This window comes from Leiobunum rupestre, chromosome 7 (genome assembly GCF_980474605.1).
Source record: "Leiobunum rupestre chromosome 7, qqLeiRupe1.1.hap1, whole genome shotgun sequence".
Taxonomy (NCBI): Eukaryota; Metazoa; Arthropoda; class Arachnida; order Opiliones; family Sclerosomatidae; genus Leiobunum; species Leiobunum rupestre.
Genome location: NC_143390.1, coordinates 49,261,812 through 49,274,206, shown reverse-complemented (window position 1 = coordinate 49,274,206; position 12,395 = coordinate 49,261,812). Strand labels below are relative to the sequence as shown.

The 12,395-nt window shown below is 39.7% G+C and overlaps 1 protein-coding gene across 1 annotated transcript; it reads right to left on the bottom strand.

Annotated features, from left to right (window-relative positions):
* Positions 1-6,218: 6,218 nt before the first annotated feature.
* Positions 6,219-12,185, bottom strand: Pits (Protein interacting with Ttk69 and Sin3A). The gene is made up of 2 exons (XM_090181447.1): positions 10,830-12,185; positions 6,219-8,384 (listed from the first exon to the last, which is right to left on the bottom strand). Exons 1-2 carry the CDS (start codon positions 11,689-11,691, stop codon positions 7,648-7,650), a joined length of 1,599 nt encoding a protein of 532 aa, XP_090037573.1. The 5' UTR covers positions 11,692-12,185; the 3' UTR covers positions 6,219-7,647.
* Positions 12,186-12,395: the final 210 nt, after the last annotated feature.

Genomic DNA, 12,395 nt, shown 5'->3' with positions numbered 1-12,395 from the left:
GTATGAACTTAATGGGAATCAACGAATTTAAAATTTCGTCCACAAGGTTTAACGGGGGTTAGGGGTATATTTTTATTCCCTTTAACTGATCTATCAGTAAAATATCCTTGGTAGAAATCCATTATTAAACTGGTCCAAAAACTATAAAGTTATTAATTTACTGGAAACTATCTTTTGGATTTTTAACAGAGCAATTTAAAGCAAGATATGGACTAAAGTTAAGATGAATTCCGTTATAACAATTACATAATGGTTTCTATTACATAAAACCATATGTAACATAATTACTCATAAGTTTGCCTCTGTTTAACATCTCTGTATTAAAAATTTAAATGAGACCTTAATTGTTTCACAGCCACGAAAGAAAATACGGACTAACGTCGCGTAAAACTGGTTTTAACTTCCTTCCCTCCCCACCAGAACTAGTTTTGATGACGATAAAACCGTCATCGACTGGGAAGTGACGTCAATTACGTCATATCCTTGCAACAACGTCTCATTGAGAAAAAGTTATTTCTGGCACACTTATGAATAATTATGAGTGGTAGCGTGGGCCATTGTCGCCCGGGGCGGAATCATAATTCCAAGGAGGATAGGAAGAGAGGCGAAGTAGAAGGGATGAACGCGCCAAAATCATCCTTGTATAAAGGGGCAATTTTGCCGCCCTTCTAATGATGGCGCCCGGGGCGGTCCGCCCCTACGCCCCCCCCCCTCGCTACGCCACTGGTAATTATGTTACATATGATAAAACGCATTACCAACAATTTAATGATGGTAACAGTTTATTAGTCTATCCTTCAAAAAGAATGCAACCAAGAACGTATGTATTTGACTAACAATTGTAAGTTGAGACGACTAATTCCACTGCCACATAGTCACGCTCAGGCCCGTACACAGCCGCCAAAACTCGGGGGCGCTCAAATTCTTTTTGAAGGTGCCAATACCTTGAGTAATTTTTTTATCCCCACCTATGAAATTAGTAAATATACTAATCCGGTTGTAGCCCTTAAATATCCGTCAAAACATTTTTGATAAGCTGGTTCAATATTTCTACAATTGAAAAGTTTTTCTGGTGCAGTTTGACGCGCGAAAGCAATTTTCAAAAACTTTAGTAAAATGGTTTCAAATATTTACTGATACTAGCTCTCTAGTAAAAGTAATTTTCCTTTTTGAATAATATACAAATATTTTAGATCATATTTTTCGGTAATTGAGCAATCGATTTTTTTTGGGTCAGTCGGATTGGGGATGCTCAAGTACTCATTTGGGGGCGCTGAGCATCCCCTGGCGCCCCCCCCCCCGTGTACGGGCCTGGTCACGCTCACGCTCCCTAAGGATAAATACATACATTTTGAGTGCAACAATTTCTTAAATGTCTCGAATAAAATGTTTATATATCCTATTTGGTTTTCCTGTTGCTGCAAAATTGTTAGTTTATCCGCACGAAATCGTGTGTGAAATATTACCTGTTTCGACCGAAATAAAACAGGTTTCTTTTATTACCAAATTTTGTCAAACAAGGTCCACTTTCTATAACCACATACTTCTAGTCTTCATGAATGACTTTTTTATTAGCCGAGCGAAGTGAGCTGGGACTATCTACAAAATATTTCGGTTTATCCTAACTCGATATCTACAAAATGGACTACATCCGTTAATTGATATATCTTTCTTTACTGTATACTATTTGCAGTAATTCTGTGTAGCTAGGATTCTCTAAAACATTTTAATAAATATAGAAATAAATAAATTACTTAGTTTAAAATAATTTATTTGAAATTGAATGAAAAAATCTTCAGTCTTAAAATCAACAAAATTCATGATTATAAACATTTTCTTTTAAATAGATGAGTTTGTATAAAATATTTTTTCAGTTTTAATAATACATTTCTTCAGTGTTTGTCTAAGATCAAAGTGTAGTAACTGCACGCATTAACAAAAACTACATTGTAGTATAAAATTGTTTTTGAAATTTAATAAAAAGGTCTTCAGTTTTTGGTTAAAAACGAAATATATCATCCTTTCATATTATAGAAAAATAGAAGAATTTTAAAATAACGTTCAAAGTGTATAACACTCTCGTATCACCAAAATAAATGACTTACAAGGAGACATCCCGAAGTGTAACCCACCGATTTTGTTCAAACTCGGGGGATTGGTAGACCTTCATGTAACTTGAAAAATCCTAAAGGGAATTTATTCAATGGGCAACCGTTTTGCCATGGCAACGAAAAATGTTTTTGGCAACAACAAATGGAAATTTTCCTATTGAAAATAACATGGGATTCTGACCGAATCCTAGGAACTCCCATGTGAAAAAATTTAACAAATTTCAAAAATGCCAAAAATGGAAAAAATAGATAAAAATTGACCAAAAAAAACATCAAAATTGATCAACTTTGGATCAATTTGAGGTCAAAATCCCATGTTATTTTCAATGGGAAAGTTTAATATTTTGTGTTGTCAAAAACATTATTCGTTGCCATGGCAAAACGGTTGCCCATTGAATAAATTCCCTTTAGGATTTTTCAAGTTACATGAAGGTCTACCAATCCCCCGAGTTTGAACAAAATCGGTGGGTTACACTTCGGGATGTCTCCTTGTTAGTATACAATGTGTTTTTAAATATAATAGTAAACTTTTTCGACGATTCGCTAATATCAAAATGTACTATTTATTCGTATAATGGCCACCGATAATATTAAACCGATTTTTTCAATATACACCCAATAAAATCCACTAAATCCTAGAAAAACAAAACTAGGTTTTCATTCGATAAAGAAGTACCATTATCCAAAGTAGACAATTTATCTATGGCACCGCTAAATTAAGTTGCGTACTAACGAGAACCGTATACAAAACTTGCCGGAAACTCAAAATAAAAAGAGAGCCAAAATAAAAGAAAACTGGAATCCGACTGATTACTCAATCTAATCACGTTTCCAGCCAAGTAAAAGTTTAGAAATAGATATCGCTTCGTTGTACCCGCTACGCGTTGGTCCTAAATCGAGGTGGGCGCGCGAAAACCCACACTTTTTCGGTGGGCCCGTTGTCTTCGAATGAAGAATAATGGAGGAATCCTGTCCAGACGTTGGTTGGGCTCTAATTTTTATATCAGTTAACAGCGCCCACTTAAACGAGGCTCTAGTAACAAGAATGTTCAAACTACTTACCAAGTGTTTTTCATTTTTATTCACCCGTTTTATTAGAATTAATTGGAAGTTTTTTTGCTAATGTCGAAACGAAACTTTAGTTCAATTGTCAACGAAAAACGTTTGCTAAATGTCAACCGAAAACGTAGCTAAGGCTTTAATCGTAGATTTAGCTAATCGTAAACTGAAATTTTGCTAAATGTTAAACGAAAATTGTAACTTTTCTACCGACCGAAAATTTATCTAAATAACAACTGAAAATTGTCACTTTTCTATCGACCGAAAATTTATCTAAATAACAACTGAAAATTGTCGCTTTTATATCGACCGAAAATTTATCTAAATAACAACTGAAAATTGTCACTTTTCTGTCGAACGAAATTTTTTCTAAATAACAACTGAAAATTGGTTAAGTATCAAACCAAAAATTTCCTCAATATCAAACAGAAAATTTACTAAATATCTAGCGAATTTTAAGAGAGGGTAATTTAAAAAGTAGAAAATGTTAATTAGTTTTGGTTCCTTTAATTGACACGATAATTCGTAATTTATGAATAATTATATTCATTTACAAGTTAATTTCAGCTTTTACTAAATTTTCTTAAACTAAATTAGGAGTTCAATCGAAGTTACAAACTATAAAAATATTAAATATGAAAAAAAAAAGATTTTTCTTAACACAAACATTTTTCTATAGACCGAATTTTCCGGCTCCCCGCTAAACATAATGGTGGGGTGGCGAAGTAGTTAGCACTTTCGCCTCGCAGCAAGAGGAGCCGGGTTCGATCCCAGTTTGTGGCACTGGTTGGAAACGCGAAAGTGCTAACCACTCCGCCACCCCACTATACACTAAGGTAATAGTTAGTGTAGGGAGCTGTTGGCTCGCGTGGCATGAAGGGCTTGCCACCACCCTCCTACGCATTGTAACCCGACCACCTGAATAAATGGCTTTAAAAGTCGCTCGATGACTTGGGCCTCAGGTGGTGCCCAGGGTATTAGCCTAGCTGATTACAATTAAAAGTGGGCAAATTAAACCAAGCCTGAAAGGTGCAGTCGTAAGTTTTCGCTAACCTAATTACGTTCAGGGACAATTGACGCCAATATAGAAGGCGCGTGACACAAGGAGGAAGTTCAAATATGATCAAAATACAGTTATTTTGTTATCGCTCGAATGCAGATTTTCACGAATCACTAGACCGGTTAAGGGCGCGATAGAAAACGCGTAGGACGATCGTAGATGTAACTCAGTCTGCGCGCTCCAAAGGTACGTTTAGAATTCGTGCGGGTTATCTCAATTCCCATTTACTTTTTCGGGAGCGGAAAACCAAATGTCCGTTGTTGACTCCGGATGACGAGCGGAAGTTGGAGTAGATTGACGTCACGATTCGGGGCGGAGCCTCGGGCTCCAGCTGAGCCGTTTCGCAATTAAATTCCGAGTACCATCCGCCGGATATCAAAATTCAAACTTCCTTTTGGTCGGCGTTTCACGTCACCCCGACAATCACGCGGAATAGACCGAACGGAGGCAAACTAGCCTTTGCCAGAACTGCCCGGTTATACTCGAATCCGTTTGAAAAAAACAACCAGTTTGAGGTTGAGCTATTATAAGCAGTTGCGCAATTTATATTAGTGTAGAAGTTGTTTTCAAAGTATTCACTCGAGAACACTACCAAAGGTCGGGTTTTTTTCTGCCGAGCTTCGCCGGAAATATAAGTCCGCTGGATATAAGTGATTGTTCTGAAATAATATTAATATGAAATTAAATAATTAAAAAGCTGTTTGGAAATGTACTACGTTAATACTAAAACTTATCAAGGACAGTAGATACAGGGACGAGAAAGCAGGGAAAAAAATTCGATTTTAAACGTCTTCATATTCACGGGGAGTTAGATGTAAACAAACCGCAGCCATTGTTAAGACGTGGTTCACCATGGACAGTATTATTGTAGTTAGTTTTTACCACTTTGATGTTAAATTAAAAATAAAACTACGAGCGTAAATAAAAAATGCCTATTTGTTTTGAACACTTAAGCCTCGTCAAGAACCGCTAAAATTAGGTGACCGCCATTTTTTTGTTTACAACTAACTCTCCTTGCGTTTAAGTCGTTTTAGGTGATATATTCCAACAGAGGCCGCCAATACACTTTCTCGTCCCTGTATTTACTGTCCTTGAACTTATAATACAAATTTAAGGCAGTTATAATGAAGTAAAAATAATTAAATAGCTAGATTAGAAATTTAATAGAAATATTTTAAAACTTAAAATTAAATTTTAAAAACAACGTTGTATATATTTATAATAAAATCAGCTTCTACGATTAAAACCGTGCTTATTCAATAATAGTTGACCAAAGACCTCACTATATCGCATATAAATAATCAAATAGCTAGTTTAGAAATGTATTATGTAAATAGGAATATTTTAGAACTTAAAATTATAATTTAAAGAGAACGATGTATATATTTATGTTTTTAAGTATAAACTGAACTGAACTTCTACGTATTTCGTTTCTTGGTTTATAGTCTAATCGAAGCTTCTATGAATTCCTCCACGACTACTCTAGTGAGTATGAAGCAACTTGTCAAAGATAACATAGTTATCTCACCTATCTAGCAAACCTGTAAACCTATTAAATATGTAATTTTACTTGAGGGTGAAACGTTACGCATTTATCGGTTAACTTTTTGAACAAACTCTTGTATGCAGTGCAATATCTCATTTATTATATAATTAATAAATATACCTTTTATAATATTGTTATATTTCTAAATATAATCGATTCGCATAGGCTACGTTAGCTATATTTGAAAACTTCAACAATACACCCACTTAACGGAAATGGATTTCATAAACAAACCCTTGTACGGAACGGAGTATTGATATTTCTTTCATTATGTAAATATTTCATTTATAATGTTGTTATATTTCGAAATATAATCGATTCGCGTAGGCTACGTTAGCTATACTTAAAAATTAGGCAGTCACGAGTATCCAATTAGTACGAAACAATCATAAACAGAATGAAGTATTATTTTATTTACATCATTACAACCAATGTCACATACGTTGTACCAACAAAAACATGTTTTTCTTTTAAAATTAATTGGAACTGAAAAAGAGCAAAATGTATTATTTAAATCCTATAAAATCGTTTTTTTTTTCCAATTCTACTTGAATATTTATAATTCTAAAAAGTGTTACCTAACTTTTTGAAGAAAAAAAAGAAGTTAACATTCAATTTGTTTTTAGTGTCATGATTTTGTTTCAAACTGACTAGTGACGGAACATACACGAAGATCATTTTTTTTAAGATTTATAATTTGGGAAAAACACGTTATTCCAAAACAAATTAACGAATTTATATACAGCAGAAGTTAATAAATTAACTTCCGTATACATTTATATATAAACTTGTTATAACTGATCGTAGAAAAAAATCTTACTAAATTCAGCTAACTAAAATAACCGGTTTTGTTTGTCCCTTTAAATACACTGTATTGCGTATTTTTAATAGTATTTATTATAAACGAAAAAAAATTTATAAGCCTATATATAAAATACCACTGAAATTTTGAGGGAGGAACAGGGGGGTTAGAAAGGTTGAGGGGTATAATAGAGAATTCAATAATATTTCAGATAGATAGTTAAATTTTCTAAATACAAGAGACAACAATGACGTTTTTTTTTCAATTTGGCGTTACGATGAAAATTTTTAATATTTTTCAACTTAAAAAATATTTGAAGACTAAATCCCGAAACTTGACACGCTGTGATGTATATGAACAATTAAGGGAAAAAATATATATGTATATAATAAATTCGAATTTATTCATATATGACGCAAATGCTGCAAAAATGTCAATACGATTTGCGAAACGTATTCTAAATATGGCGTTCAATATGTACCGGTACTAATCATATTTTCAATATGGCAAAGCGACAGTTTTTTCAAAACTGCTCGCTAGAGGACGTTGATTGTCAAAAGTTTTAGAAATCATTTTTTTCTTTAAAACATCGGAATTTCACGGTTTTGTTTTTACTATTGTTTTTTTTTTACTGAAACTAAAAGTTACTATAAATGTTTTAAACGATTATTTTATGGCGAAATAATTAAATATTTATTCATTTAGAAGGTCCATTTTTTATACCTTAAAAAAAATCCCTTCTTTTTAAAATATTTAGAATGTCTTGGCCGTTTGGACCACGTCAGCAGAACTCGGCGATAGTACGTCATCGATAGACGTCATATTCAAATGATGCGTTTTTTGGGGGTTTTTCTCGGTATTTCAATACGCCAAGAGAAAAATCGAATTTCTCTGGTCGATGGAGAAAAAAATTATATTCCACTTTTCATTTTATTATATCTCCAACAAATATTTTATCAATATTTTCTTTTAATATAATACGTTAATATATCCAGCTTTCCAGTGTTTATTTTTGAAAGTAGAGGTGGATCCTTTGAAATTGTTTTCCAATTTACGGAGAAAAAGTACTTTACGTTTCCCGTTCCTTTTTAATTTTGAATTCCTCGCCCAGGATGGTGGCGATTTCGCCCTGCATGAAGGCCCAGGGCACCGTGGAGCCCACCAAGGGGCATTTCTCTCCGCTAGGGCAGTAGACCTCGTTCCCGGAAGCGGCGCCCTGTCCCTTGATGCTCTCCCTGGAGCAAGGGAAGCAGAACTTATGGTGAGGTACCGAAGGACATTGCACGAAGTGGGTGTCCTCCAGCCTCTCATTGCACAGGGTACACTTTAAGGGCGGAGCGGAGGCCGTCGACAACTGTCCGTTCTGCGCCACTCCTTCGGGGCCCAGGCCGGAAGCAACGGCGTTGGCCGCTTGGGACCCGTCCGTCTCGGCGCCCCCATTGACGGCGCCGCCACTGCCGGAAGCGTGTCTGTTCCCGACGGTCGACGTGGAAGTCGATGACGGAGTCTTTTTCCCGGATGGCTGCTGAGGGTTGACCCCGGAACCGGCGTTGGGGGAGTGCCGGGTCGTCGACGGCGGCCGGGTTGGCACCGCCCCGTTGCCCGAAGATGCCGGGTCGCTGTGCCGAGGAGAATTGGGTGGTAAGTTATCCGCCACGGACATGAGCGCCGCCATCGGGTTGGGCCCGTTTTGACCTTGGGACACCACTTGACCTTGAGGACCCGAACCCGGAGGACTGTTGGTACGGTTTGACGATACTCCGGCGGACGCGGCTTGTGGACCCACACCGCCACTATTGTTATACGCTAAAAAAAAGAAAAATTGCTTTTTTAATAAACAAATCCAAATTGTTTTTTTTTAATAAACAAATCCAGGTAAGCTTACACCTCCAGGAAACACTCGTTACTGGCAAATATTGGGGATAAAAAGTACTCCACAATAAACAAAGACCTTTCCCCGAGAATAATAATAACTCTAATCAAAAGAAAAATACGTATATAAAACAAGCTCTCTGGTCACAGGCTGTTAGCTACAACGGCGACCGACCTAGGCCGGGAGGGGGCGAATCAGGAATAATAATAATAATGGCGGTTCCGGATGAGTGACGTCACGGCGTACAGGTAGGAGCCGCAGGGGGGGGGGGGGACGATAAAACGTACGCGTTGTCGGCGTTGTGACACGTACCCCAGCAGCGAAATAGACGAGGAGGGAGGGAGGAAACTAAATCGATGGTATCACGTGATAGCGAGCGTCGAATTCGGTGTTACTATATAGCCCTCGATTTACCCCCCTCTTACGAACTCATTCCTTCCCCCCCTCCTATAGGTTGCTCACTTTTTTTTAAAAAGAAAATGGGTGGTGTATAAAATGGAAAATAGTCACGTAATAAAATTCCCCGATGTTGCAAGTGTAAAATTTACCCCGCCATTGTAAAATATTAAAGATTCCGTTTAAGTAAATTTCATGTTAAAAGCCGCTTCCAACAACTACAGAAAATTCTAAATTTTTTGGCTAAAATATTTCTAGGGTTAGAAATAAACTATAATATTTGGGACGCTAAATTTGGAGACTTTATCAACGGCGAAATCTATAGATTTATAGCAGCTAGCGTTGCCAACTCGAGAAGATAACTTAATCGTACCAACAACCCTCAATTATCTCATTTTTATCAGGTTTATTGTACGATTTGAAAGATATATCCATAAACACGATATTATCGCGGATTTATATTTTTGCCGTTTTCTAACAATAAAGAGAAAGATAAACTTCAACAAAGTACCTGATTAAATGTAATTACTACTAAATTATTGTACAAAGTACCTGATTAAATGTAATTACTACTAAATTATTGTACAAAGTACCTGATTAAATCTCATTACTACTAATTATTGTACGTTATGCTACGGTAACAAGAAGTAAAATTATCGTACAAAACGATAATTATAGTACATATTGGCAACGTCGGATTGACTAGAGTTTAGAGTAGAGCTAAATCTCATTCAAAATAAATTATCGTATTTTTTACGATATCGTACGTTATTCTTTCATAAAGTCAAATTATCGTTCAAAACGATAATTATAGTACAGGTTGGCAACGTCGAATTGACTAGATTTTAGAGCTAAATCTCATTCCCAATAAATTATCGTATTTTTAAAAAATCGTACGTTATTCTTTCATAAAGTCAAATTATCGTACAACACGATAATTATAGTACAACACGATAATTATAGTACAGGTTGGCAACGCCGAACTGACTGGAATTTAAGACTGTTTAGTCAGAAAGTTTGTAAGGCTGTCAAAGCGCAAAAACAAGGGCCGGTTTTCGGGGGAACCGGTTGTAAAATTTCTCGCCTCGAGAGGTACCGGATAGCCGACATTTTCAGCCCTCCCCCCTGTCCATTCCAGTATTGGCAACCCAAATAGCCGGCGCCAGTCTACGAGGGCTAGGAGCAAAGGGGGACGAAAATTCCTGAAACGTCACGATGTACGTGTAGACGGCGGCTTCCCGGTTGGGCGCATGTCAAGGCAGCCTCCCTTTTTTGTGACGAAGCAAACGCGATCGAGCGGCGAGAAGGGGGAAACGCGCGTATGGGGGCGGAGACCCAAAACGGGAAAGATATCCCGAAGCCATAAGAAATGAAAAGCGCTCCACGCTCAAATCCCCACGAAATTGGCGCCAAGTTTTTTTAATTTCCTTTCTTTCAAACTTTTCTCGTTTAAATATCGTAATGGCCGCCGTGGACGGAATGTATTTTGTACCTACGGTTAAATAGTTACCAAAAACACGGTTTGGGTAAAACAAATACGTTAAAATGTAAAATTTTATTTGGAAAATGAAGAGTCGGGTTACGTTCCCGCGATAACGACTATTTGATAAGGTTGTCACGAACACGGGACTAATCATTGCCCCGATAGAAACTGTTGCTTAATTGGCGAGGTAGACGTGCGAATCTGGTAAGAGAAATTTGCATGGCGGGGTGTCCTTGGGTTGAAAGAAAAATGAGGGGAGGACAGAGGCAATTTTATTCTAATCTCCATCCCACATTGGCCCGTGGCTCAAGGCTGAAGAAAAAAGCGCCATCAACCATTCTTTAACTACGGAGGATTTTTAACTCATTCTCTACCCTCCCAACCATAACGTTCCCCCGAATTTAAAGTTAAGTCGAATTGGTCGTAACTCCATCAACGTTGCCAGTAACGAGCGCCAAACGCCAAAGAACCAAAATACAACGTAAGGTTTCGCGTTTACCTTGTTTAAGTCCAGTGGCTGTGTCGAAAGAATAGACCCTTCCAACCATGCCGTGTTCTTTCTTGTACCTGGCGTCGAATGGCGGCACACCCATGACGCCCACAGCCGGGAGGGACTCTCCTCTGGTCAGGGGCGGCCGGACACCGTGGTCATCCACCATGTGCCTCTTGTGAGGCCCACCGTCCGAGCCGGTGGAGTGGTTAGAGCCTTCGTCATCGTCCCGGTCACCGGCTCGTTTTCCCGACACCGAATTTTGTCTGGAGGAACTGGCGGAATGGTGTCCGTGTTGCTGTACTTGCACCGAATGGGCGACTTGTAGCCCCGCGGCTGCCCTGGCCACGGCGATGCCCGGGCTGCCTCGACTGAGGACCCCGGCGGCCACGTCGTGCGAAGACTGCGCCTCTTCCACTCTGTGCCCCGCCGCGGCTAGTCTTTGAGCGTTGTTGTACTCCAGGAGCCTGGCTCTGGCGACTTCGTGGCTGGTGTATCGTTCGACCACCGCCCTAGAAACACCGTGGGCCGTCATGACGTTAGGGTCCGCGACGGAATTGCCGGCTTGCGACTGCATCGAGACGTTCGAAGTCGACGCCGAACCGTTCATCGCGGCGGCCACCGCGGCTTCGTGAGAATTTCGGGAGATCGGCGTTTTGTAGACTTGTCGACTTTCCTGGAAACCGTGAGCCCGTTTCATCTGTCTGGCGGTCTCGATGACCAGCTCGATGCGATCGGCGCCTTCGTAGTTGACGCAACCCCGGCACACTTGCTCCGTGAAATCGTGCAGCATGGCCCATGGCATTCGTGGCAAATCGCACAAGTAGCAATGCTGCCTCTGGCCGCGTGACAGCGAGGACATCTTGACCATGTGAGAAGCACTCGACGTGCCGCCGCTGTTGGACGAATGCGTCGTCGACGACGCCGAAGAGTGAGCGCTCGAAGTGGCGGCTGAGCCTCCTCCGGGTCCCGCAGTTAGGGATCCGTGGATTCTATGATGGTAGAAGTCCAGGTTGATCTCGGATCCCTGTCGATTTATCGAAGAATCGCTTCGCTTCCCGAAGCGGAGTGTAGTTCCTCTTTCCCTTCTAACTTAAGCCTCGGCACCGAGGATCTCTTTCGCGATTGCGGAATGTATTTCCGGAACAGAAAATAAATCGTCAAAATTAGAATAGTTTACTAGAGACTCTCGCCTCATTTACGGGCGGCTGATGCGGGTTAGTCGTAATAAAATTTCGACGTCGATCGGCGCGGAAATTGTTGTCTCGCCCGCGCGAAGCTCCGCAAATTGTACAATGAAACGAGCATCGAGGTTAGGGGACTTCGCCACGACGAGTGACGACGAAGGCGCGCCACGGCGCATGCTCCGGATGACGTAGCCCCTTCTCTCGCGCGCTTCCCCTATCTCCAGCCGATTGCCTCCCCCCCTCTCCCACACTATCGGCCAGGCGGCGCTACTCCCTCTACGCGTATAGAACTCGTCTTCCCGGGCCCTCGCTGCGAGCCCGAGTTGCGCAGAGTTGAGCGAAAGCCGTTGCAGACGCGTCTCGCTCGCGTCCAGAGAGCCCGCTTGGA

Bases quoted from the DNA above. Each gene is read 5' to 3' on its own strand.
- Pits (XM_090181447.1), bottom strand. From the start codon at position 11,691: ATGGTCAAGATGTCCTCGCTGTCACGCGGCCAGAGGCAGCATTGCTAC. The intron at 8,385-10,829 runs GTAAACGCGAAA...TCTTTTTTTTAG, and splicing joins AGCCACTGGACTTAAACAAG to CGTATAACAATAGTGGCGGT.